Consider the following 27,348-nt stretch of genomic DNA (forward strand, 5'->3'; position numbering starts at 1 on the left):
AAACTGAGGTGACGTCAACCTTATCCCTCCCTGATCCCGGAGTCACACACAGGAGGCTCATTGATCCGCGCTGTAGACCGTTGCAAGTGACAGTTCTACCTGAATGCACTGTACCTTCCCTGTCTTACACTACAACTCCCGGCGCACCTTGCGAAGAGGCGTGCACTCGGGATTTGATTCAACCACTCCGCAGTCAGATGGGCGTGGCATACTGCTTGCTCTCACAGCGTGGTTGGGTGGCGTTGAAAGGGCGGGGTAGAGGGCGAAAACTTGAGCGGAAACGCAGTGATTTGAAGTTGTGGTGTGGGAGAGAGCTCAGAAGTTCATGGATAGCGGCTGGAGCAGGAGACGTGTGAGGGCTTTAGCTGTGACAAGTGACACGGACATGTCTGACGAGCGCTTCTCCGCCATGGACGAGGGCTCATTGCGTAAGCTGGTGAGTGCTGCGTTTCATTCACTGCTCTTCTCGTGCGGTTCTTGGCTGTCTATAGCGCAGGGTGCCCACTTCTCAGCACTCACGTCAGCTCCGGAGTTGACAGTCTGACTTCTTTGTCTGTGAGTGTGTGGATTTATTGGTCTGAAGTTGCTGCTGCTTCCCTACCTATAATTGTCGCCTAGACAATATAGACGCAATTTAGGGATGAATGTGAATTGACACAAATGATGAAACATCGGGAAGCAATGTATCATATAATGGTGAGATTGTTTGTTTCTAATCGCATGGATTGCTGAAGAGGCGAGGACATCGCGACTTCACTAAACGTTGAGCTTGTCCATTCACCTGAAGTGAATTTGCCAGACTCGGTGCCCTGCTCAGGATGTCTGAGTATCATGCCCGGGGGCTATTACCTGGGCGATGGCTTGTCAGGAAATGTCTCCTGATGAAGCACAAGCCCCGCAGCCCAGTGATGTATCTACAGGCAGGTGATCAGGGAAAGCCAACACTTCTCATAGATTCTGTGACCACCCATCTGATTGGTTACTGATCTCCATCTCTTCTATTACAATTGTCTTGTCCAATTTTCTCGATGTTTCTAATCTAGACCTACCCTGTCTGATTATTTCTGGAAGATAAGACTTCAGTTGGCCAAGGATCAACTTGTCCAAGGTATTGGTTCCCGGACCTCAATACTGTTCTTGTTGTTCAGATCCTTATTTCTTTACATGTATAATGTTCATTAAAGGAGTTTAGACTTCCCCTTGTTACCTGCCCTACTGGGTAATATTGAGGGGGGCCCCCGAACTGGAACACCACCTATTAGCTAGAGCTGAAAGCGAATAACCTAAGGGAGTTACGGTGACTTTTTGATGACCATGAGATGCGGTAAAATAACGCAGAAAACTTCAGTATATCACTAAAAAAAAAGTTTCTGCCAACTTGCGACCATTGCAGGAATTCCAACCATATTGGAATCCTTGCTCCTCTGTTGTGGCTTTTCCCCATAGGGGACTATTGAGGTTGCGATAATTATGCAATTGTAAAACGGCTCGCGGGTGACCAGAAGTGGCAGTGGAGTCCTAGCCTAAAAGGATCTGATCTCCCCTCCCGAGCCGCCATCAGCCAGTTTGTTGAGGACCTGCGTTCTAAACTAAACTGCCCCTTTAAATACATTTCTTATGGGGAAACATCAATTTTCTATTGAAACACCAAATTTGGTCTTAAACACAACCCAGGTATTTTTCGGCTCTGGAGAATAAAATGTCATAAAAAGGAGTAATTTTAGGCTTCGCACACATTTTGACACGAGCCTCTCCACCCGTGCTCATGTGTAGCAGCATTTGTGTCTCGGAGTTGGATTCTCACCAGAATTCTGTCAATTGCTTTCTACGTTCTTAAGAGTGACATGAGACTCTTATTGCTGAGCAGCCTAGGTGGAAGCATCAGAGGGCTTAGGGGAGGCGTTCATAATTATCTTGTTTTGATCTTTTTTTATTATGCGCTGATGTGAGATCATAATGAATCATTTTACGTTTATAGCAGACACAAAGCTGTTGTCTATCAATCAAACACGTTCTGCGAACTGTATAGACAGAATGGAGATTTTCTGGGTGGATATGACCTGTTCAGAGGTGGTCTCCCCGTATTAACGTAGACTAAATGTGGACATTTAAGTCCCTTTTTACATAAACTCTTTGAGGGTTTTTTTTTTTAAATTTGTTTAGTTATATTTTCCGTGTCGTTCCCTCCTATACTCTAACAGACTGGTTGATTGACTTCCACTTGGCTCTGATTTGTATGATCGGGAGCAATTGGCTCTGATTTGTATGATCCGGAGTTATTGGCTCTGATTTGTATGATCCAGAGCTATTGGCTGTGATTTGTATGATCCGGAGCGATTGGCTGTGATTTGTATGATCCGGAGCGATTGGCTGTGATTTGTATGATCCGGAGCGATTGGCTGTGATTTGTATGATCCGGAGCGATTGGCTGTGATTTGTATGATCCGGAGCGATTGGCTGTGATTTGTATGATCCGGAGCGATTGGCTGTGATTTGTATGATCCGGAGCGATTGGCTCTGATTTGTATGATCCGGAGCGATTGGCTCTGATTTGTATGATCCGGAGTTATTGGCTCTGATTTGTATGATCCAGAGCTATTGGCTGTGATTTGTATGATCCGGAGCGATTGGCTGTGATTTGTATGATCCGGAGCGATTGGCTGTGATTTGTATGATCCGGAGCGATTGGCTGTGATTTGTATGATCCGGAGCGATTGGCTGTGATTTGTATGATCCGGAGCGATTGGCTGTGATTTGTATGATCCGGAGCGATTGGCTCTGATTTGTATGATCCGGAGCGATTGGCTCTGATTTGTATGATCCGGAGCGATTGGCTCTGATTTGTATGATCCGGAGCGATTGGCTGTGATTTGTATGATCCGGAGCGATTGGCTGTGATTTGTATGATCCGGAGCGATTGGCTGTGATTTGTATGATCCGGAGCGATTGGCTGTGATTTGTATGATCCGGAGCGATTGGCTGTGATTTGTATGATCCGGAGCGATTGGCTGTGATTTGTATGATCCGGAGCGATTGGCTCTGATTTGTATGATCCGGAGCGATTGGCTCTGATTTGTATGATCCGAAGCGATTGGCTTGTGAGTTATATTAAAGGGGTACTCTGGTTTTAGTTTTTTTTTTTCTATAATGAAAGTTACAAAATACTATCTGTATCAATTTCTTTTTTTTTTTTTTTTCAAGATCTCTGCTTTCTATCATACCATAGGAACCTTCAATGTTTACTTCCAGTGGATAGAAATCTCTACTGGTCATGTGACACACACAGGTGCAGAGCTGATTTTATAGTTACGGTATCAGAGTAGTGTCTTGTAACGAGCCCTGCACCTGTGTCCATCACATGACCATGGACAGAATTTTATCTCCTGAGCGTAAACAATGAAAGTTTGCAAGTAGAGACTTTGAAGAACTGATACAGAAATTGTATTGGAAAATTGTATCCTTTTTATTAAGCCAAAATATTTATTCTGCTGTAACTGGAATATTTGTCTAAAGGACAGCGACTTTAATGTGAATGTAGAATCCCTTTAAGCGCAGAAATATAAAAATTATATTGAAGGGATTGTCAAAGCGTAGAAATGTCTTGTGGATTTGCCATTTAGACAGAGTTTGATATTCGGTTGCCGGTATGGCAGTAGAATGGTTAATGGCTACAAAAGGAGCCCTTTGATTTCCTGTCCGTTGAGGAATGCTGAGTATTCACGTGCACCCTTGCACGGAGCTCCTGATTTTGTTTTTTTTCACCCTCTGTAATTCTGTTAATGCGTTTTCTGGTGTTTAGTTATTTCTAGGTAGCCAAAGTATAAAATGGTTGTGGACTCGAGTTAATTCTTTTGGCTTGTAGATTTGACTTTTAAAATCCCACAATATTCCCCTCCATGTTTGAAAACGGCCATTGTTTTCCACTAATATCATATCTTGTTTTTGCAATGCTACTTCCCCAGAGATTGTCAAGGTAAAATGTTTACAGATGATTTGCATATAATTTGCCTTCGAATGGAATTTGCGATATTTACGGGTTTGCCTCTAAACGCGATACAGAACAGAGTCCAGTGGTACAACAGTGTCGTTATATACTTCAGTGGTTAGAAACTTGGCAAACATTTGAGGAATTGGAATTTTTGGTTTGTAACTATATAGATTTGCAGTTTTTAGACTGTTGACTTTATACATGTATTGCTGAAATGTGTAAATTCTTGCCATTGCAAACTGTGTGTAAATGTAGTAGGACAGAAATTTCATTACAGTTCACTGTGTTTTTGATGTTCAAGCATACCTAACCATTCAGGTGACTTTTCAGGATAAGCTGTCGTCTGTGTACATGGGGAATAACACTATTTATGGACATTATGTGGCATTATTCAGCAGTTTTCCTCTCTGAGCTAGTGAACGGAGCCTAACTGCTATCATGTCTATAATATACAGCACACAAAGAAGAGAATCCTGCTCTCATATCTGTCACAATCTGTGGGTATGTGAACCCACTGGGCCGTAGCAGGATAGCAGCTGGCCAAACAGAGTACCAAGTCAATGTGTATATATAGTCCAAGCACAAGGGTACCTGTAGTAGTTCAGACAGTACATCGGCTAGGTTCAGATGGGACGTTGGCAGCAGACACCAGGCGTGGTGTAACACAGCAGGCGTGACCGGTGGCAAAACACGACTCCAACTTTCTCAGGCACAGGAGCAAATGTAGCACAGGATACAGGTAGCAGGTACGGGAAACACTGGGAACAGGAAAACACTAAGGGACCACTTGCAAGACTAACACGGGTAAACACAACAACGCTCAGGCAATGAATAAAAGGGCAGAGCCCTTTTTATAGCCCAGGGTGATCATGGGCTAATTCCTTTCGGGAAATAGTGCAGCGAAGCGGAAGTGAGTGCCGGCGTCTCTTGAGGGAGAAGCTGCCCGACACTCGCTTGTTCATGGCCGTCGGGGTGCAGGTAAGTACGGCGGTCCGCGGCTGTGGACGTTACAATCTCTTTGAAGCACTCACATAGAAGCAGCAGCATGTAGGAGATTCCACAGCAGTAATGAGCAGTGTAGCTGTGAATCCAGCACTGGCTTGAGAAATAACACTTCAGGTATGTTCACACGCTTAACAAAAAGCGGCTGTAAAATACGGAGCTGTTTTTAAGGGAAAACCGTCTGTGATTTACAGCGTTTTTTTTTTATGCATCAGGCGTTTTTTTATTCATTTATTTTTTACGGCCGTTTTTTAAAGAGGCTCTGTCACCAGATTCTCAAATCCCTATCTCCTATTGCATGTGATCGGCGCTGCAATGTAGATAACATAACTCCTAAGCAGCACGCCCGCTGTCTCGGGGTTATTTTTGACTCAGATCTTTCCTTTACTCCTCACATACAATCACTTTCACGCTCCTGTCATTTTCACCTCAAAAACATCTCCAGAATCCGCTCTTTTCTTACGGAGGAAACTGCCAAAACTCTCATTATTGCTCTGATTCACTCTCGTCTTGACTACTGTAACTCATTACTAGTCGGTCTTCCCCTCACTAAACTCTCCCCTCTCCAATCTATCCTCAATGCAGCAGCCAGGCTCATCTTTATGACCAACCGCTACACCAACGCCTCTAATCTGTGCCAGTCACTGCACTGGTTGCCCATCCCCTTCCGAATAAAATTCAAACTTATTACTCTCACCCACAAAGCTCTCCACAGTGCTGCACCTCCTCACATCTCCTCCCTCATCTCTGTCTACCACCCTACTCGGGCTCTACGTTCTGCCAACGACCTTAGATTAAAATCCTCCATAATCCGAACCTCCCACTACCGTCTCCAGGATTTCTCTCGTGCTGCACCCGTCCTCTGGAATGTGCTACCCCAGACAATCAGATTAATTCCCAATATCCACAGTTTTAAACGTGCCCTGAAAACACATCTATTTAGACAGGCCTATAACATTCCCTAATCTGACTCCTTTCCATGGCCCTCCATTTAGATTAGTCATCAGAATAAGATTCCCTCACACTCCTTCTCTTCATGTCCGTCATACACGGATAGTGGCTGGTGACCGGCTCATGCAGCTTTATGTTACCACCGCATGTGTATAAAAATGGCCGGACTATTGTACAGAACAAACACTGTTACACTTTGTGTCTCCTTTATTTCCTCATAGATTGTAAGCTCTTGCGAGCAGGGTCCTCACTCCTCAGGTTTGAATTGTAAATTAACTTTGTCACTATGTAATGTCTGATATTGTTTGTTTCATGTTCCCTCTAAATTGTAAAGTGCTGCGTAATATGTTGGCGCTATATAAATAAAGATTATTATTATTATTATTATTAACAGTAAAGTTTTTGTTTTTTTAAACAAACTTTCATTTTTGGCCAAGTTATGAGCTATTTGAAATTTATGCAAATGAGGTTTCAAATGGACAACTGGGCGTGTATTGTGTTTTTAACTGGGCGTGTTTACGTGTATGACGCTGACCAATCAGTGACCAGTCAGCATCATACACTCCTCTACATTAATTTACACAGCAGCGATGTGCAGCCACATAAACAGAGATTAACGTTAATCAAGTGTCCTGATAATGAACACACATGAAATCCAGCCTGGACGTCATGTGTAGTCAGAATTCTGACACTTCTGACTCTTTTCTGTGAGATTTGCAGCAAGTGAAACGAAATCTCGTTTACCTCCGTAATCTCACGAGATTTCGTTTACCTTGCTAGAAATCTCAAAGAAAAGAGTCAGAAGTGTCAGGATTCTGAATACACATGACATTCAGGCTGGATTTCATGTGTGTTCATTATCAGGACACTTGATTAACGTTAATCTCTGTTTATTTGGCTGCACATCGCTGCTGTGTAAATCAATGGAGATGAGTGTATGATGCTGACTGGTCACTGATTGGTCAGCGTCATACACGTAAACACGCCCAGTTAAAAACAATACATGCCCAGTTGTCCATTTCAAACCTCATTTGCATATATATATGTGTGTATATATGCTCATAACTTGGCCAAAAATGAATCTTTTTTTAAAATTTTTTTTTTTTTACTGTTCTCTACATTGCAGCGCCGATCACATGCAATAGGAGATCGGGATTTGATAATCTGGTGACAGAGCCTCTTTAAGCTATTTTTCTATTGACCCAATGAAAGACTACTCCAAAAAATGACATGCACTTTTTTTTTACGGGTGTTTTTTACGTGCCGTTTTTACAAACTGCGCGTAAAAAGATGCCTCGTGGGAACGAAACGCTGTTTTTCCCTATTGAAATCAATGGGCAGATGTTTGGAAGCGTTCAGCCCTCGTATCTTCAGCTGTTTTTTGGGCCGTTTACGGCCCCGAAAAACGGCTGCTAATAGGCCGTGTGAACATACCCTTATCAATAATCTGCTGCATCATCTGTGTCTCTCTGCCTCTCTCTACTCCTTCCTCCTCCCCTTTTCAAAGACTTCTATGGGCAGCTGTAATTTGAGCTCTGTGAGCTGATAGTCCGTTTTAAAGAGGCTCTGTCACCAGATTATAAGTGTCCTATCTCCTACATAATCTGATCGGCGTTGTAATGTAGATACCAGCAGTGGTTTTTATTTAGAAAAACGATCATTTTTGAGCAAGTTATGAGTAATTCTAGATTTATGCTGATTATTTAATGACCAACTGGGCGTGTTTTTACCAACTAGGCGTTGTGAAGAGAAGTGTATGACGCTGACCAATCAGTGACCAATCAGAATCATACACTTCTCATTGTTCCAGCCCATTGTTAGGGCAGATACAGACGGACGTTGCGTTTTTGCGCGCGCAAACAACGCGTTTTGCGCGCGCAAAAACCATTTGACAGCTGCGTCACTGCGTGTGTCATCCGTGTCTGATGAGCTAACTCTGATGAGCTAACTCTTTCAGCACCCTCGACAGTGAATGCCGAACACATCCTATCGAAAAACCTGTTGAAAAAAAAGAAAAAGTTCGTACTTACCGAGAACTTCCCGGCCATTGCCTTGGTGATGCGTCCTTGGTGACGCGCCTCTCGACATCGGGCCCCACCTCCCTGGATGACGCGCCAGTCCATGTGACCGCTGCAGCCTGTGCTTGGCCTGTGATTGGCTGGAGCTGTCACTTGGACTGAATTGTCATCCCAGGAGGTCAGACTGGAGGAAGAAGCCGGGAGTTATCGGTAAGTCAGAACTTCGTTTTTTTTTTTTCTACAGGTTCATGTATATTGGGATCGGAAGTCACTGTCCATGGTGCTGAAACAGTTTAACTCTTTCAGCACCATGGACAGTGACTATCTCCTGACGTCGCGTACCGATAATTTTTTTGCCGGGTTCAGCCAAAACGAGTTCGGCCGAATCCGGTGAAGTTCGGTTCGCTTGTCCGGCTTCGCTCATCGCAAAGACACTCCGTTTGGATGGTCGGAAACAGAAAAGCACGTGGTGCTTTTCTGTTTACATTCATCCTTTTGACAGCTGGTGTGCTGTTTTAGTCGGTTCGCACGGAAGTGCTTCCGTGCAACCTGCGTGGTTTTCACGCACCCATTGACTTCAATGGGTGCGTGATGCGCGAAATACGCAGAGTTATTGAACCTGTCGCACTTTTTGCGCAGCAGACAAACGCTGCGCAAAAAGCACGGACTGTCTGTACTGCCCCATAGACTTGTATTGGTCCATGCGTGCCGCGTGAAAACCACGCGGCCTGCACGGACCGAAATACACGCTCGTGTGAATCCCCCCCCCTTACAGTGTGATTGTGCAGTGAAAGAAGCTGGGCTGGAACAATGAGAAGTGTATGAGGCTGATTGGTCACTGATTGGCCAGTGTCATACACTTTTCTCTTCACAACGCCCAGTTGGTAAAAAGTAAATACCCGCCCAGTTGGTCATTAAGTAATCAGCATAAATCTAAAATTGTTTATAACTTGCTCAAAGATCGTCTTTCTAAATAAAAAAACACTTACCTACATTACAGCGCCGATCAGATTATGTAGGAGATAAGGCACTTATAATCTGGTGACAGAGCCTCTTGGAAAAAGCAGTAAATTTAGTGACTAAATAGTAGGGGAGGAGCCTGATAAGTAGAAAGTTTTTTTTTTTTTTCCCCACTAATATATATTGCATTAAAAGTTTCTTAGTTGCTTATAATAATTTATGCAGAGTTTTGTTAAAGTTAGTAACCATTTACATTGAAATCTCCAAATTATTTTGCAGCTTATTTACTTTGTTGCCTTCATGTGCATAGACATTGGTCAATAATGCATTGTAGTACAACTCAAAGCCATATTTAATAGGTTTCCGAAACTCCATAATGCTGCTGGCAATGTAAAAATAATGTTCAAATATACTTCATTATGTATTCTGTCCCAGTCCGCCACCGTTGATACTGTTTTGCTTGAAATGCAGCGCCGTGATGTCCACGATGGCGCTATGTGACATGACTGCAGCCATTACAGAAGTATTCTCTAGAAGCATTTTGGCAATTTGCAATCTGGTGGTGTGGCTACAAATATTGAAAGAAAAAAACAAAGCTATTTTAAGAACCTAAATCTTAATTGGTTTATATTAGAGAGATGCCATACTCTACATTTTATATTGCATGAGGGAAAGTCATGTAAAGGTACTGTCCTCTGTACTAATCATGCACATGGCAGAGTCCCTGAAGCGGCATCATACATTGGTGCACAGGGTCCTCGTGGCATAGTACCAGCACCGATATTCTCCCCTAAAAGAAATCCAACAGAAAAAACATTTCAATATGAAATTGGAGGAAAACTGGGTACAGTAATCCCCATGCACCACTTTGGGTGCCCTATTACAGCGCTGTACAACACCGGCCATAATACAACGGTGAGTATAAAACCTCAAATGTATGTACTTGTCATGCATGAAGATAGTACCAAAAATAATGCCAGGCAGAAGCATTTGAAAACCTCCGTGACTTGTAAAACTGTATCTTATTGTTCCCCTTTTTTTTTTTTTTTATGTTTTTGAAGTTTTACTTGCAAGTTAAAGAAATGTTACTGGTACAAGACTGTCAAAGTTTTGAACAATCTTGAAGCTAAATGAAATGATTTTGTTGGCTTTAGAATATACAATGTAAATGTGCTATATATAGTATTGCATAGTTATAGGTATATTTTTCTTCCACTGAAACTTTACACTTGAGCTTGTGTAGAATTTTCCAGACATAATTTATGAAGATTACATCACTTTTACCAACTTGACTTTTTTTTTTTTTTCATATAACATAGGAATATCCCTTTTTGTGTGACCCAGCTGCAAATTAGACTCTGGTACCACATAAAACCTTGGATTTTGCAGGTATTTTCATTTATTTCCTAAGGCCCTGTTCACACGGAGTTCTTTGGCGCTGATTTTGATGCAGAAAAGAAGTCTAAATTTGGTGTCAAAGAACTCCCAATACCGCCTCCCGTCTTTCAATGGGAGGTGGTTTTTTCTGCTCACGGTTTTAGCCGCTCGCGGGGGAAAAAAAACCTAGATGCTCTTTCTTCCCACGGTTTGGTCTCTGACCACCCATTAAAATCATTGGGAGGCAGAGAAAGCATTTTTCAATGCGTTTTTTGACCACAACAAAGCCTGATCATATAGTATACAGCTTCTCCCCCTTCCCCTGCCCAGCAACAGTGTGATCATATAGTATACAGCTTCTCCCCTCCCCTGCCCAGCAACACAGTGTGATCATATAGTATACAGCTTCTCCCCTCCCCTGCCCAGCAACAGTGTGATCATGTAGTATACAGCTTCTCCCCCCTCCCCTGCCCAGCAACACAGTGTGATCATATAGTATACAGCTTCTCCCCTCCCCTGCCCAGCAACAGTGTGATCATATAGTATACAGCTTCTCCCCCTTCCCTGCCCAGCAACACAGTGTGATCATATAGTATACAGCTTCTCCCCCTCCCCTGCCCAGCAACACGGCCTGATCATATAGTATACAGCTTCTCCCCCTTCCCTGCCCAGCAACACAGTGTGATCATATAGTATACAGCTTCTCCCCTCACCTGCCCAGCAACACAGTGTGATCATATAGTATCCAGCTTCCATTCCCGATGGTGCTTTCAACTGGTGATATCTCCGGTTGTCGCTAGAACTGCGATCCTGGTGTCCTATGAAAGATAAGAATCTCATCTTTCATATGCCACCACTGTTCTAGGTGGTCCACAACCCGAGATATGGCTATTTGAAGTGATTTCCCCCCCCCCCCTTTCCCTCCAGCCTCAGTCTCTCACACTGTGTGAAGCAGCTTCATGCTGATAGGACAGCGTCAGAGGCTGTGAGGTAGCTCCACCTCAGGAGAATCGCTGGTGGTGACGACCACTTGTCTAGTATAGGCTCATCTCCATATTTAGAAAAAAAGCTCATAACTTTTAAAATCATTTTGGGACACATATTTCACTGGCATTATCCGTGTGACAGCGCCTACTAGATTATTTAGGAGATGGGGTATTACAAAACTATTGACAGATCCTCTTTAACCCCTTCCCGGCATTTGACGTATCCATACGCCGAAGTCGGGTAGGGGAGGTATGAAACGGACTCACGGAGTGAACCCGCTCCATACGATGCGGGTGTCGGCTGATTTAACGCTCATTTAACGCGTTATGCTGCGGTCAATTGCGACCGCAGCATTTAAATCGTTAAAGCGGGGGGCGATCCCCTCTAACATCTCATCGCGCCCCCTGCAACGCAATCGCGGGGGGGGGGGGGGCTGTGGCGGCAATGGTTGCTATGGCTGCCTGGGGGCTTAATGAAAGCCCCCAGATCCGCCATCTTTGTGCACCTAATAAGCCCTGCCTCCGGCAAGGCTTAATATATGCCTGTCAGAATCACGATATACTACAATACATTAGTATTGTAGTATATTGTGCAAGCAATCTAACGATCGCTGGTTGAAGTCCCCTAGGGTGACAAATTAAAAAAAGTAAAAATGAGTTAAAGTTTTTTGTTTGTTTTTTTTTTTGTGAGAAAAAAAAGAAATAAAAAAATTACAAATTAAAAATTCAAAAAAAACCCCTTTTTCCCACTAGAGCATAGTAAAAAAAATAAACATAATTGGTATCGCCGCGTCCGTAAAAGTCTGAACTATTACAATATATAATTATTTAACCCGCACGGTGAACGCCGTAAAAAACAAACGCCAGAATCTATTTTTTGGGTCACCTAATCTCCCACAAAAATTTTTATTAAGTGATCAAGCAGTCGCATGTACACCAAAATGGTATTATTAAAAACTACAGCTTATCCCGCAAAAAATAAGCCCTTATACCACTTAATCGACGGAAAAATAAAAAAGTTATGGCTCTCGAAATTTGGCGACACTTTTTACACTTAGGTTTTTACTTGTAAGCTATAGAAAAAACTAAATATATTTGGTATCGCCATAATCGTATTGACCCACAGAATAAAGTTGACATGTTGTTTTAACTGCACAGTGAATTCTGTAAAAACGTTGCGCAAAAAACCATGGAGGAATCGCTTGTTTTGGTTTTTCACTTTTTTTCCCATTTCCTAGTCCATTATATGGCAAAATACATGGTGCTCCGAAAAACCAACTCGTCCCGCAAAAATCAAGCCCTCATAGGACTATATCGACGGAAAAATAAAGACGTTATGGCTTTTGGAAGGTGAGGAGGAAAAAATGAAAATGAAAATCTGAAAAAGGGCTGCGGTGGGAAGTGGTTAACGTAAGGGCTCATTTACACGAGCGTGTTATACGTCCGTGCAGCACAGACTTATAATAGTCTATGGGGCCGTGCAGACAGGTGCGTGATTTTCACGCAGCGTGAGTCCGCTGCGAAAAACCCACGACCTGTTCTATATTTGTGCGCTGTTCGCGCATCACGCACCCATTGAAGTCAATGGGTGCGTGAAAACCACGCATGTCACATGGAAGCACTTCTGTGCGAACTGCGTGATTCGCGCAACAGCAGTGAAAAGGATGAATGAAAACAGAAAAGCACCACGTGCTTTTCTGTTTACAAACATTCAAACGGAGTGTCATAATGATGGCGGCTGCGCGGAAACCACGCAGCCGCACATCATATGCTGAGGCCACACGGAGCTGTTAAGTGCCTTTTGCGCGCGCAAAACGCCGCGTTTTTTGCGTGCGCAAATCGCACACGCTCGTGTAAACCCGGCCTTATTGTGAAATAACAAAGGCGTTGTTATATATGTCACCCCCTTAAATGTTGAGTGAACCCTTGATGGAGTGTTGTCAGTTATGGAGTGAGTGTAGGGTTTGACCGCTTATCTTGGATATATTAATCAGAATGCATGACAGCAGCACTTTTTATTTTATCAACATGCTGTTGGTTACTTGGATTGTCTACGAAGGCCGGGTTCACAGCTGCATCGGGCCATTCCATTGTTATGCTCTGTCAGAGGAGCAGAACAAGGGAATACTAGAAGCAACGGTTCCGTTGCACCACAGATACCCCCGGCGGCCGACAGAACCTATTGACTTTAATGGGTTCCGGCGGCTTTCCGTTGCAGTATCCGTGGTTTCACTTGAAACAATAGCGCAGCGTGCTGCGCTATTGTTTCCTGTTATCTGAGAGATACCCCGAACCGAGCCTCCGACGCAGATGTGAACAAAACGTAAATGTACTCTTACACAGCACGACATGGGCCGTGCAAACAAGCGCCTTTCAACAAGACCACTCGTTGGTCGGTTGTTTGCTCCTTTCACAAGGAGCTATGTTTGGGGAGGAGTGATTGTTCGGGTCAGTTCACACTGAGTTTTTGTTTTTTTATATTCGGAAAATGCGTCAAACGCGCCAAAAAAAAAATCCAAAAATGCCTCCCATTGATCTCCATGGGAGGCGGAGGTGTTTTTTCCCGCGAGTGGAAAAAACGGCTCGCGGGAAGAAGGGACATGCCCTATCTTCGGGCGTTTACGTCTCTGACCTCCCATTGACCTCAATGGAAGGCAGAGAAAGCGTATTTCGCAGCGTTTTTTGCCTGCAGCACTCAGTGGGCGAAAAACGCAGCGAAAAATCGGCGTGCAAGCATAGGAAAATCTCCCTCAAAATTCCAAACTGATTTTTGAGGCAGGTTTTCTGCCTGCAAAAAACTCTGTGTGAACCCAGCCTTAGGCTATGTTCACACAGGGTATTTTGCCGAATTTTTTGACGCGGAAACCGCGTCGCAAAACTCTGCAAAAACGACCCGAGAACGCCTCCCATTGATTTCAATGGGAGGCGTCGGCGTCTTTTTCCCGCGAGCAGTAAAACTGCCTCGCGGGAAAAAGAAGTGACATGCCCTATCTTCGGGCGCTTCCGCCTCTGACCTCCCATTGACTTCAATGGGAGGCAGGAGAAAGTGTATTTCTCGCTGTTTTGTGCCCGCGGCGCTCAATGGCCGCGGGCGAAAAACGGGCGAAAATCGCCGCGAAAATCGGCGTGCAGGGAGAGGAATATCTGCCTCAAAGTTCCAAACGGAATTTTGAGGCAGATATTCCTCCCCCAAAATACTCCGTGTGAACATAGCCTAACTCCGATCGCTCGTCCTTATTCATTTGTCATGTTGGCAGCACATCAATGATATTTCTTGCAGCATAAACGAGCAGATCAGCCGATTAACGAGGGTTTGCTCATTCATTGGCTGTTTACACAGGACGATGATCCTGAACGCTCGCGTGACCGATAATTGGCCCGTGTAATCGAACCTTTAGGCGTTCTACAACTCTGTTCAGGTTGGTTAAAGTGTATTCCTGCTAGCAGAATCATTCCTTCAGCAAGGACCAGGGTTGAGAGCAGGGAAACAAATGCTGGAGCTGATCAGTACACCCTTTATTATCTTCTCAGCATCTCCTGTCTTGTCAAGAATCCTTGTGTTGTCCTTTTTGATGTTCCTGCTTTCCATCGTCTAAGTGCCATCGTTGCAATATGTTGGCACTGAAGAGCGTGTGCCAACTTCTATCTGTATTGCTGTGGTGGGAATGGAGTAATGTACAATTTGATAAAACCAGCTTCTCCAGCAGCATACACCTTTTCAAGGAGCACCAGCCGTGGTTCCTTAGACTGGCTTTGACATGTGTTCTGAATCCCATAATATTGCATTAAAATGTCTGGCATGTGATCCATAGCTGAGGAGATTAGGGGATAATGTGAATTCGCATACCAGCGTGCTTTCCTGACTTGCTGGAACAGTTCTAGCTGCTTTCCATCCTGCCTCTTTCTACGTATCACTCATCATGAACGGATTACATCAGCCCACATTCTTCAATCTTTTTATTAAGATCAAATATAATCTAGTTCTGCATAAATGACACTGTATACTGTAATTCAAATCTTAGCATTGTTTTATGTAGGTAATATGTGGATAATAACCAGTTAGAACATACCCGCTGTTTTAACTATTCCTTTGTGTTATCTTATGGCTGCCATCAAAGCAGAAAAACTGATTCAATTAAATTGATATTTTGCTAGACTATGACTACTGTTTGGATAAAAGTCCGATCATGTATTGTATAAATTCTTTTATTCATCAATTTTACAAACCAACATAACACGTTAATGCCATAAGAATATGCGACCATATAGAACTTCGGCACACAGGCCGGTTTGTGCGGTCATACTGCATGGTAGATGTACAAACTGAGTATTGTCATACAATAATTGGGGTTAACCCCTTGCATCCTGAACCTGCAGACATGCACAGAGGCCTACTGTGAAGCATCTCTTAGAGGAAAGTGTGAAAAAGGAAAGGAGAAAAGAGGAATGACAGAAAAGGGATAGGAAGGAACGAGTTCTGATGTTATATGTCATGCATAAGGTACAAATCAAGATGCCACGATGTTCCTGAATTCTAGAGATGATTGAAACCTGACCCAATGATACCAAGTCTTGATGAACTTGGCGTGAGCACCTCTCATGGATGCCGTGAGATCCTCCATCCTAATGATCTCCTGTATCTTATCGAACCACATGCTGAGCGATGGCGCACAATATTGTCTCCACAGCGCAGGTATGCAGGCCCTGGCAGCATTCACCAGATGGCGGACCACCGAGCGACGATATGAGAACAGGACCTCACACAGATGGAGCAAGAAGAAGGCCGGTGTGCACGGGAGTGGAAAGTCCGTGAATTTGGAGGTGATACGCCACACTTCTGACAAAAAGGCAGTCCGCCTCGGGCACTCCCAGAAGACATGTAGTATCGTTCCCACCTGGTCACCACATCTCCAACACAGCGGGGAGACCGCCGGGATCATGGCATGTAATCTGGAAGGCACCCTATACCAGCGCGTTAAAATTTTAAATCCTGCTGGCCATGGACGATTTATGTGTCATCGTGTATACCCTATCTAGTTGTTCCGCCGAGAGTGTTATTCCCAAGTCCCTTTCCCATCGTAGCAAATATGTGGGTGTGGAGAGGGTAGACGGGGAGATCAGTAGGGAGTATAGTCTGGATAGTGTGTGACGCATCGAGCCCGTCCCCACGCAGAGGAGTTCAAACAGAGTTTTGACCCGCGCATGTTCCGCAGGGTTAGGCAATGACACCAGGAAGTGGCTCAGCTGAGTGACCTGCCAGGGAATGAGGGGGAGAGGGTCGGTCAGAGACATCAGTTGCGGGCCAGTCATCCATGACTCCTTGTGCAGGTAGTGAGAGGCGGGCCCCCTGCCTGCCTGCAACCAGCTCCTAAATGGAACCCCCTCCCACCCTGGAGGAAACGCCGGGTTACCCAAGACTTGAAACAAGGGGGAAGGGGAGATCTCTGTCTGAGGAAAGACTTTCGACGCAACTGCCAGTGAGGGCCCTATCGTCAAATGTGTTCTTGCTGGCAGAGGGGTTTCCCTGCCCAGCCAAGGCAGGGCCTGCAGGGGGACCGACATAGAGGACTGTTCCATCGACACCCATTGTTTAACCTCCGTGTGGCGGAACCAATCCAGGATACGCGCCAGGTGCGAGGCCTGGTGGTAGGCAATGAAATCAGGAAGCCCCACGCCCGCTTCACTCTTAGAGCGAAAAAGCGTGGAGCGGGCTACACGGGCCGGTTTCCACACCCAAATAAAGCGGTGGAGTAAGGACAGCAAGGCTCGGGGGAATGTGGATCGGTAGGGCTTGGAAGAAGTACAGTATCCGTAGGAGAATGTTCATTTTGTAGATTGCACATCTGCCGAACCACGTGAAGGTACCCTTCGTCCAGGAATCCAAATCGCTCTTTATACGTTGAGGGAGAGGAGGATAGTTAACTGCATAATGGCAAGAAAGATCCCTGGAGAGTTGGACCCCCAAGTATTGAAGCGAATCTCTGGCCCACTTAAAGGAGAAGGACGCCGACAGGTCATCCTCTAGGGACTGCGGCAGCGATATGTTGAAAGCCTTAGACTTCTCGTAATTAATTTTGAAATTTGACAGTTTCGAGTATCTACTCATCTCCGCCATGGGGTTGGGCAAGGAGATCCTGGGCGCAGTGAGGAAGAACAGAAGGTCGTCCGCATACGCAGCCACTTTATGGGATCTTCCACCCACTGATACACCCGCTATATCTGGGTTGGAACAAACCTGACAGAGGATGGGCTCCAGGCATAAAATAAAAATCAAGGGAGACGGGGCATCCCTGCTTGGAGATAGAGAGCGGGGAAGATAAGGTACCGATGTGCTGCAAAGTGGCCGACATGAAGTCCCAATCCACCCGGTCAAAGGCCTTCTCCGCGTCCGTGGACAGCAGCAGCGTGGGCAGAGACGAGGCAGTCGCGTGATGAATCAGATTAATTGCCCTAGTGGTGTTATCCCTAGTTTCCCTAAGGGGCATGAAGCCCACCTGGTCATAGTGGATCACACTGTGGAGAAGACGGGTAAGCCTATGAGCCAAGATCCTTGCGAACAGCTTGAGATCCACATTAAGCAGTGAAATGGGGTGGTAATTTTGGCAGCTGGTGGGGTCCTTTCCTTCCTTGGGTATAACCGTAATGTATGCCCGTAGGGCATCCTGAGGGAGAGAGCACCTGTCTGTGAGGGAGTTATAGGCCTGTAGGAAATGAGGATGTCAGAGCAGACCTTGTAGTACTGAATGGGGAGACCATCCGGGCCCGGCGCCTTCCGATCATGTATTGTAAATCGCTATAGCTGGTGGGTGACACATCTGCCCGTGCTCTGAACACCAGCAGTGCAGGTGGCATCTGCAGCACAGTGGGCTGCCAGTCCTCAAGTCTATAGGTTTGTGTTTTTATTTTTTAGGGATTTTGACAGAGCCAAAAAAGACTATATAAGAATTTCCCCCGCGTACAGGGATGATCAGGAGCTCTGCTCTCCGGATTGATAAGACTACAAGTGATCTAACCATCATGCTTAAAAGGGTTGTCCGAGATACTATCATATTTTCAAAAACCCCTTTAATGCATGTAATTTATAAATGTAAATCCATTTGTAATATACTTACTTTTTCCAATGTTGCCCCGTTTACAGATCCTGCCGTGGGGAACTTGACGGGTGACGTCACTCTCTGCACTGGCTCTGGCCGCTTTGTTGATCTGGAATTATTTTCCAGGGTATACGACAAGTGACCGTGGTGTATATCGGCTTGTTCTGTTGTAACGCACATGGGACCGCGAGAACAGAAGTGACAGCGCATGCGCGTTACGGGCTGTGCAGCAGAACAGCTCATACACGGCACGTCACAAGTGACGTGTCGTATACCCGGCAAAGATTTCAAGATCAACAAAGCGGCAGAGCCCCTTTAAACATTGACGGCGTGTCCTATTGATGAAGTGACATTTGATGATGAAGGTTACGTCTTTGGCACTAAAACACAACAAAGGAGGACTAGTTGTTCTGATAAAGGATACTGGTGCAATAGACAAATACAAGTACATAAATGTGTTCAGACAACCTCCTGTCTACGTGCCTGCACAATGCATAGTTTATATTTTATGCTTTTAGGGGCCTTTTACACAGGTCGATTATTGTGTATAAAATCATAATATGGAGCCAATTATTGGCCAGTGAAAATGTGAGCAGCGATTTGCACGATTAGCGAGAAATTGTTTAATTACATCTTTTTATGATGACCTAAAAATGACTTGTGGGTGTTTGTCTCTTGTGCAAACAGTCGTCTGCTAGTTGTTAGCAGACAGGACAGGAGGTGTAGAATTTAATGCAAATTCTCAAAGGAATAAAGACTAGCGATCTTACACATGCAGAGCGTCTGGTAGACTCCACGTTCCACCGCTCCATTCAGTTTAAGCGATTTTGAAAGGCCTGAGTTGTCAGCAATCACTGAGATTTACAATCGCTTGTCAGCAATCACTGAAATTTTGTGAAGCTTTATTTCAGTGAAGAACAAACTGAAAATTAAATAATACAAGAATTAAACGAATCTTATTCATTCATACGTTTGAGTGCTTGGGTTATTTGCTGAATGACTATTTTGGGTTTGCCAAACCCGAGCCCTCACAGCACCTCAACATCTCTACCAGGAGTGCTATCCAATTTTTTTATATATGACTAGTACGTGAGACTGATGCCTGCTGGACCTAGTGTTTTTTGTTTTTTTTTACCTTGTTTATATACAAATGATCAGGCAAAGAACGAGTTTTGGTGGAGATGGTTGTTGTCCATTTGCGTTTATTCTTGTACTTGCTACGTGACTATATTTGGACTTTCTCTTGTAGCATTTCCCTGATTAGACACTTACCGCACATTATCAGCTACGCACCAAATTCTTCCTCTTCATTTATGTCAAGTTAGTGACCTCAGGAAATGTGTAATCATGGCTAATGTAGATGTCTGATAGCATGGCATTTGTTCTCCGTGTCCCTAGTATTTCAGTCTTATGAGAGTAAAGCTAGAAAAATTCCCCAGGCTGGATCACATAGGTAGAAGTTTCCTATGTGATGAATAAAGTGGCGTGAAAACATACCGTATTTTCCCAAGTTCTTCTTCTGTTTCTGCATATTTGTCACACTTGCATGTTTCAGATCATTACACTACTTTTACTATTAGACAAAGATATCCCCTTACGGGGGAAGTTGCAGGGGGGGGAGGGGAGGGGAGGGAGGGGGAGAAGACCCAGCCGGTCGGATATGTAAAATTACGAGAAAAGGATAGGATGTGTTGGGATATGTTGAGGGATGAGGGGATCACTTAATTGTTTGTCCTGGAATGTACGGGGCCTGCGGGAAGCCAGAAAAAGACAGGCGGTATTTGATTTTATTAGGAAGCAGGAGTCGAGGGTGATAGGACTACAGGAGACGCATATGACTAGGGATTCAGTTTCCATGATGCATAGGGCCTGGGTAGGCCATAGTTTTCATTCTTACCATACTACATATTCAAGGGGGGTGAGTCTTCTCATACATAGGGCTGTGCCATTTGTATGTCACGACTCCTTCCAGGATGGGGAGGGGCGGTATGTGGGGGTACATTGCACGATGTATCATTGGAATTGTGTGTTAGTAGTGTTGTATGTCCCCCCTCCGTTTTCTAGCGGATGTATCAAGAAAGTGGTGGAGGAACTGGCTAGGTACCCGGAGGTGCCGTTAATAGTGATGGGGGATTTTAACGCAGTATTGAATACCAATATGGACAAATTCGGCATGACAGGGGGAGGGGTAACAGCTTTTGGCCATCTGGTTGCTGAAATGGGTTGGCGGGACATATGGAGGGATAAACATCCAAATAGCTTTCAGTATTCTTGTGCGTCTTCCACATATCAGTCTTTATCTAGGATAGACTTAATCTTGTGCTCACCGGCAGCGATACCATTTGTAGCACAGATAGAATATTTGCAAAGAGCGTTGTCGGATCATTCTCCTTTGTTAATGAAGGTAGAGACGGAGGGGAGGAAAGGGCGGGGGCAAGGGTGCTGGAAACTCAATGCCTTTTGGCTAAAGCTGATAGACAATAAACAAATTTTAGACCTCATAAAGGAATACTTTCAGTTCAACTCGGGAACGGTACCGCAAGAGATACTGTGGGACGCAATGAAGGCGTGGCTGAGAGGGGTGTTCATCCAGCACATTTCAGCAGTAAAAACACGGTCTAGACAACTAGGAGAAGCGCTGTTGGAAAGGGTAGCGGAGACAGAGAGGCTGCATATAATAGATAACACACCAGACACATTGAAGCATTGGGTGGAGGCGCAGCGGTTGTTAAAGCAACATCAGTTGGAAAGGGCAGATAACAAAAGGATGTTTTTAAAACGCCAATATTATGAGGAGGGGGAAACCACTGGACGGCTGTTGGCAAGAATGGCGCAGGCGCAGAGGGAGAATAATTATATACACACTATTAAAGGGGAGGGGGGGAAGTTGGAGACTGATACAGGACAGATTTTGAAAGTGTTTCAGCAGTTCTACTCGGATTTGTATGCCTCTAGGGCAGAGCACACACCTCGGCAGCTGGAGGAGTATATAGGGGAGATAGAATTTCCTAGGTTGGGAGGGGAGGAGAGAGGGACATTGGAGGAGCCAATATCTCTGGAGGAACTACAAGCGGCTATAGGGATACTAGCCAGTGAAAAGGCGCCGGGGCCGGATGGTCTCCCGGTGGAAGTTTTTAAGGAATATGGGGAGGAGCTTGCGCCGCAGTTATTGGCCACTCTTTTAGATAGCTTCGATAGGGGGCGGCTTCCAGAAACAATGTATGAAGCGACTATAGTAGTTCTGCCTAAAGAGGGGAAGGATCCTCAGCTCCCGGGCTCCTATAGACCAGTCTCACTGCTGACGGCGGATATTAAAATCATGGCGAAAATATTGGCGCTTCGACTAGCTAAAGTAGTAGCTGGGGTGGTACACGGAGATCAGGCCGGCTTTATGCCATCCAAATCGACGGTGAATCTGAGACGGCTGTTCTTGAATTTACAAGTTCTGCCGGATAATTGTGGGGGGAGAGCCATAATGTCCTTAGATGAGGCTAAAGCATTCGATTGCGTGGAGTGGAATTATTTGTGGTCAGTTCTGGGAAAAATGGGATTTGGTCCTAATTATATAAAATGGGTAAAGTTGTTGTATGTGGCCCCGACAGCAAGGATAAGGGTGAATGGGGTGCTATCGGATCGGTTTGCGCTGGAGCGGGGAACGCGTCAGGGATGTCCATTATCTCCATTGTTGTTGGCGGTGGAACCCTTGGCGTGTGCAGTGAGACAACATGAACATATTCAGGGGTTGAGGTATGGGGGGGTGGAGGAAAGAATTGCACTATACGCAGACGATATGCTGTTATTCATGGCAGATACCGAGCGCACACTACCGTTAGTGATGGCCCTCATTAAAAGGTTTGGGAAATATTCAGGATTACTCATTAATTGGTCAAAATCGGCCCTAATGCTCATGGATCCGGGGGTTATCCAGAATGGGGAAGAGGAGGTGGAGATACCTGTGGTTACGGAGTTTAAGTATTTGGGGGTGAGGGTGACGGCGAAAGTGCAGGATTATATGTCCCTTAATGTAATGCCACTGTTAACAACGATAAAAGCCAAAGTAGAGGCGTGGAATAAGTTACCGCTATCGGCTCTGGGTAGGACAAATTTGATTAAAATGATCCTTATGCCCCAGGTGCTGTATGTCCTACATAACTCACCGGTATGGATCCCCAAATATTGGTTCAGGAGATTGCATAACCTTTTTAGGGACCTAGTATGGAAGAAGGGAGTACCTAGGATTAAACTGGAGAAATTACAGCTGCCAAAGGAGGAGGGGGGCCTGGCTGTGCCCAATGCCTGGGTGTATTATTTAGCTGCCCAATGTCAGCATTTCTGGGGGTGGGAGCAGGAAGAGACATGGGGGTCCAGTGCGCGCATCCTATCATATCTGGGGGGGGGGGAGAACCCGTTGGCAGGACTGGAAGCGCACAGCTATAAACGGATGGCGAGTACCAGACCTACTCTGCTTCTCATACACAGGGTGTGGTGGCAGTGCAAGCAATTGCTGGGGATAGGAGAGTGCACTAAATATACACCGCTCTGGAGGAATGCTTATTTGGGGGAATTGGGTAAATTGGAAGGGATGCAGGGGTGGGAGCAGCAAGGCATAATACGATTGAGTCAGTTGTACGAGGGAGACATACTCAAATCTTTTCAACAACTGAGGGAGGAGTTTCAACTGGACTCCCGCATGTTCTATCAGTACCTGCAGATTCGGCACGCTGTGCAGACACAAGCGGTCAGTGTGGACCTGACGATGCATGCAGCGGGGGTGTTGGAGCATATTGCAAAAGCAGTAACATCAAAAGGATTAATTTCATTGGTTTATCGCAGGTTATTGGTGGAACATCTGGGAGATCCTATGGCACCAGTGAAAGCTATATGGGAGAGGGATGTGGGTCCTATTACAACAGACCACTGGGAGGCGGTATTGGCAGCAACATGTACTTTGTCCATTAATGTAGCACAACGGAGATCGCAGTTGTTTCTGATTCATAGGGTGTATAGGACCCCGTGGGTGCTGAAGCAAATGGGATTAAGAGAAGATGCCAAGTGCCCTAGGTGCCCGGAAGAAAAAGCAGACATTCTTCATATGTTCTGGACATGCGGGAGGCTGGGGAGTCTGTGGACGGAAATATTGGAACTAGTGGGGAGAGTGTTTGAGGTACAGATCCCATGGGATCCTGTGGTAATGCTGCTAGGGTATGTTGGAGATTTGGTGGGAGATAGGATGTCAGGGCTGGCAATTGCTAAAATACTGTATCAAGTTCGGAAAGGAATAGCAAAGCACTGGCTGGATGCGGAGCCACCATCAAAACAAGAAATCATAGGGGCACTTAACTCACAGGTTCTGATGGAATATAGGATATACTCCAAGAGGGGGTCCAGGGGCAAGTTTGACAAACAATGGGCTAGGTGGATTGACCAATCTGGGTATGCTTCTGTGGAGCTAATGACACTAAGGCAACAAGTGCAGGTATAGGGCCACTGACGGGGGGGTGCATAAGGGGAGAGGATCGGAAAAGTTGTATTGAATAGACCGGCTGGGGGGATACAGGGGGGAGTTGGGGGGAAGGGAATGTTTGGTTTAATGCAAAGAATTGGGTCTGTTGAAATTTACTTGTATACTGTTTGAGAACGTACAATGACCTGTAATAATGTGGAGTTTTTTTTGAATAAAATTGAACTGATTAAAAAAAAAAAAGACAAAGATATCCCGAATTAACACAAAATAGAAGGGAAATGCTGTTCAGCCCTACCTGGCCCTGTGTGAAAAAGTAATTGCCCTCTTAGCTACTAAATCCACCAGTTAGCCAAATTCTATTGACCATTACTGTAGGTTAAATTTCACTAGTTACACCCAGGCATGAATACTGCCGGACCTGTTGAATCTAAGCATCACCTAAATAGAATCTGTGAATGTGAGGTAGACTAGAAGGTCTCAAAAAGCAGCACATGATGCCACGTTCTAAAGAGAATCAAATACAGAAAGTGTTATAAAGCTACTGCGAAGGTCTGGGATTACATCAAACCACAGTGAGAGCCTTTATCCACAAATGGAGTAAACTTGAACAGTGGTAAACATTTCCAGGAGTAGTCGGCCTACTAAAATCTCACCAAGAGCGCATGAACTCATCCAGGAGGGCACAAAAGACCCAGAAAATCCTCTAAAGCACTGCAGACCTCACTTGCCTCAGAGGCTCTTTCACCAGATTATAAGTGCCCTATCTCCTACATAATGTGATCTGCGCTGTAATGTAGATAAGTGTTTTTTATTTTTGAAAAACGATCAATTTTGAGCAAGTTATGCACAATTTTAGCTTTATGCTAATTGCTTAATAGACTATTGGGCGTGTTTTTACTTTTTTAACTGGGTGTTGTAAAGAAGTATATGACTGACCAATCAGCGTCTTGCACTTCTCGCCATTCATTTTTAGCAGTACTCACAACACAGCGTGATCTCGCGAGATCACTGTGCAGTCACGTACTCCCACATTAACTTTACTGAAGTGTTTTGAGAGTGAATAGACATTGCCTTCAGCCAGGACGCGATGTCTATTCACACTCCTGACAATTCGGTAAAGTTTCTGTGAATGACCGCACATGTGATCTCGCGAGATCACGCTGTGCTGTGTGAGTAAGTCCCCAAGAAACGTTACTGAAGTGTCGGGAGTGTAAATAGACATCGTGTCCTGGCTGGAGGCCATGTCTATTCACTCTCGACACTTCAGTAAAGTTAATGTGGTAGTATGTGACTGCACAGCGTGATCTCTTTAAGGTAAATGTTCACTGTTCCCACAATAAGGGCTCAAGCACACGACCGTGTTTTTCTTCAGTGTGCTTCTGCATTTTTTTGCGGATCGCACGCTGAACTATTAATTTCTATGGGGCCATGCACATATCAGTGTTGCGGATCCGTTGTTTGGTTGCACAAATTTAGAGAACATATCCTATCGCTTAGTGTTTGAGGCCCGTGCTGCCATTCAAGTCTATGGGTCTGCAAAAATTAAGAATGTTACTGACACAGGATGTATGGAGCACTTTCATGTGCCTCCGCTAAGTTGGCTGAGTTGCCGTGGTTCCTTAACGCTTCCACTTTGCAATAATACCACTCTCTGTTGATTGTGGAATATCTAGGAGGGAAGATACTTGATGAACTGACTTGTTGCAATAATAACATCCTATTACAATACCACTGTGTATGTATATAGTGTGTGTGTGTGTGTGTGTGTGTGTGTGTGAGATATATATATATATATTATGCGCGCACACTCGTGCGCACTTACCTGCTGTCCATGCGATTACTCTGGATATTAGCTGGTGGTCATAATAATGTGACTCGACTGTGGTATATAGATTTACACTTGCAGGTAAAGATCACTATAGACTGCAATACAGCAGTATTGCAGTGTATTATGCAAGCGATTCAAAGATCGCTGGTTCAAGTACCCTAGGGGCGGTAATGAAAAACTTGTGAGTGTGCATACACACTATATTTTATGCTTTAGCCCCCCCCTAGGGATCTTGAACCAGCAATCATTGGATCACTTGCACTGTACACTGCAATACTTATGTAATGCAGTCTATAGTGATTTTAACCGTTGTGTGTGTGTTTGTGCACGGTGAGTAGCTTGAAAGGTTCTGTGACGAACCGAAACGTCGCTCACTTGAGGTGAATAAATCCACCCTGTTTTAATCTACTCTGAAGTCCTGGTGCCGTTATTCTGTTCTGTTTTTTTTATATTGAAGTCTGGGAACTGATTCATCCCCTGGTAACGAGCACATGGCCTAATTTATGGTTTGGAGTGCTGTGTTCATCCGTTTTTGGACTTAGATCGATAGATAGATATATCTATCTCACACGCACAAGACACTTATTCGGGCTGGACGATTAATCAAATTAATTCGCCCTCAAGGCCTCTGACTCTTCTGTTTCTTAACCGATTCGTTGAATTGATTTTAAAGTGGCGCCGCGCTGCAGGAGGTAGCTCTGCCCCGTTGCTGCCTGGTCTGACAAGCTGTGCCCTGTTCTGTCCTTGCTTTCCCACGGAACTGCTGTTCTGTAGTGAACAAAATGATACAGTACGGAACAGCAGCTCCGTGGGGAAGTAGAGACTCCTAGTGTGTGTGTGTGTGTGTGTGTGTGTGTGTGTATATATAGCCACACACCGCCCTGTAGATACTATACCTCATTGTAGATCGCCCGCCCCCCCCCCGCTTGTAGTTTGCAAAACCACCTTCCCTTGCATATCGGGATTCAGCCCCTAGTGGCCACTATCTACAAGAAGGATGGGGTGCTGTGATCTACAAGGCGGTGGTAGTTCGATCCACAAGGCAGGGGGTGTGGTATACAAGAGAGTGGGGGTGCGATTGACATGGAGGGGGTGGTGGTGCTGTGAGCTACAAGTGGGGTGGGAGCGCGATCTACAAGTGGTGATGCGATCTACAAGCAGGGGGTGGTGGTGCTGCGATCTGCAGGGGGGTGCTATCTGCAAGGGTGTGTGGCACTATATGGGGGCGCTGTGGTGTTTTCAGGGGATTGGGACAAAAAAAACCCTGACAAATGAAATCCATTTGGAGACACTGATGCAAAATGGACGTGAAAAACTGACAATTGATCGGTTTTTAATTGCCGTTTTTTTCCACTGTCGCGTGACTGCAGCCTTAATGACTGATGCCAGGAGTCCCGTTCACATGTACCGTGTTTGGGCTGGGAAATCCGGCTGACACACGGACAGTCTTTCACGGTCGTGTGAATCGGGCCTTAATGTAACTTCTTTAAAACCCCATCGAAGGGGCCAGTACTGCACAGGGTCCTGCCCACACTTCAGACACTATAATGTAATCTCACCCCAGAGTGCCCGCTCTGCGTTATCTGCCTGGCCCTGCTGCAATTTACACTGCTCTCGCCTGCAATGTCGGAGACCGGCTGAGGTGGTGACAGGCAGAGGGATGTTAGTGCACGCAGCGCA

At 45.1% G+C, this 27,348-nt stretch overlaps 1 protein-coding gene across 3 annotated transcripts in view; it reads left to right on the forward strand.

Annotated features, from left to right (window-relative positions):
* The first annotated feature begins 243 nt into the window (after positions 1-243).
* Positions 244-27,348, forward strand: part of SMTN (smoothelin) — a 132,740-nt gene continuing 105,635 nt past the window's right edge. For all 3 annotated transcript variants that reach the window (XM_075853294.1, XM_075853285.1, XM_075853302.1), the window contains exon 1: positions 244-436. In XM_075853294.1, the coding sequence (XP_075709409.1) occupies positions 326-436 (111 nt within the window). In that variant the 5' untranslated portion in view covers positions 244-325. The remainder of the gene's footprint in view (positions 437-27,348) is intronic.

The sequence above is a fragment of the Rhinoderma darwinii genome, chromosome 1, assembly GCF_050947455.1.
Source record: "Rhinoderma darwinii isolate aRhiDar2 chromosome 1, aRhiDar2.hap1, whole genome shotgun sequence".
NCBI classification, from domain to species: domain Eukaryota; kingdom Metazoa; phylum Chordata; class Amphibia; order Anura; family Rhinodermatidae; genus Rhinoderma; species Rhinoderma darwinii.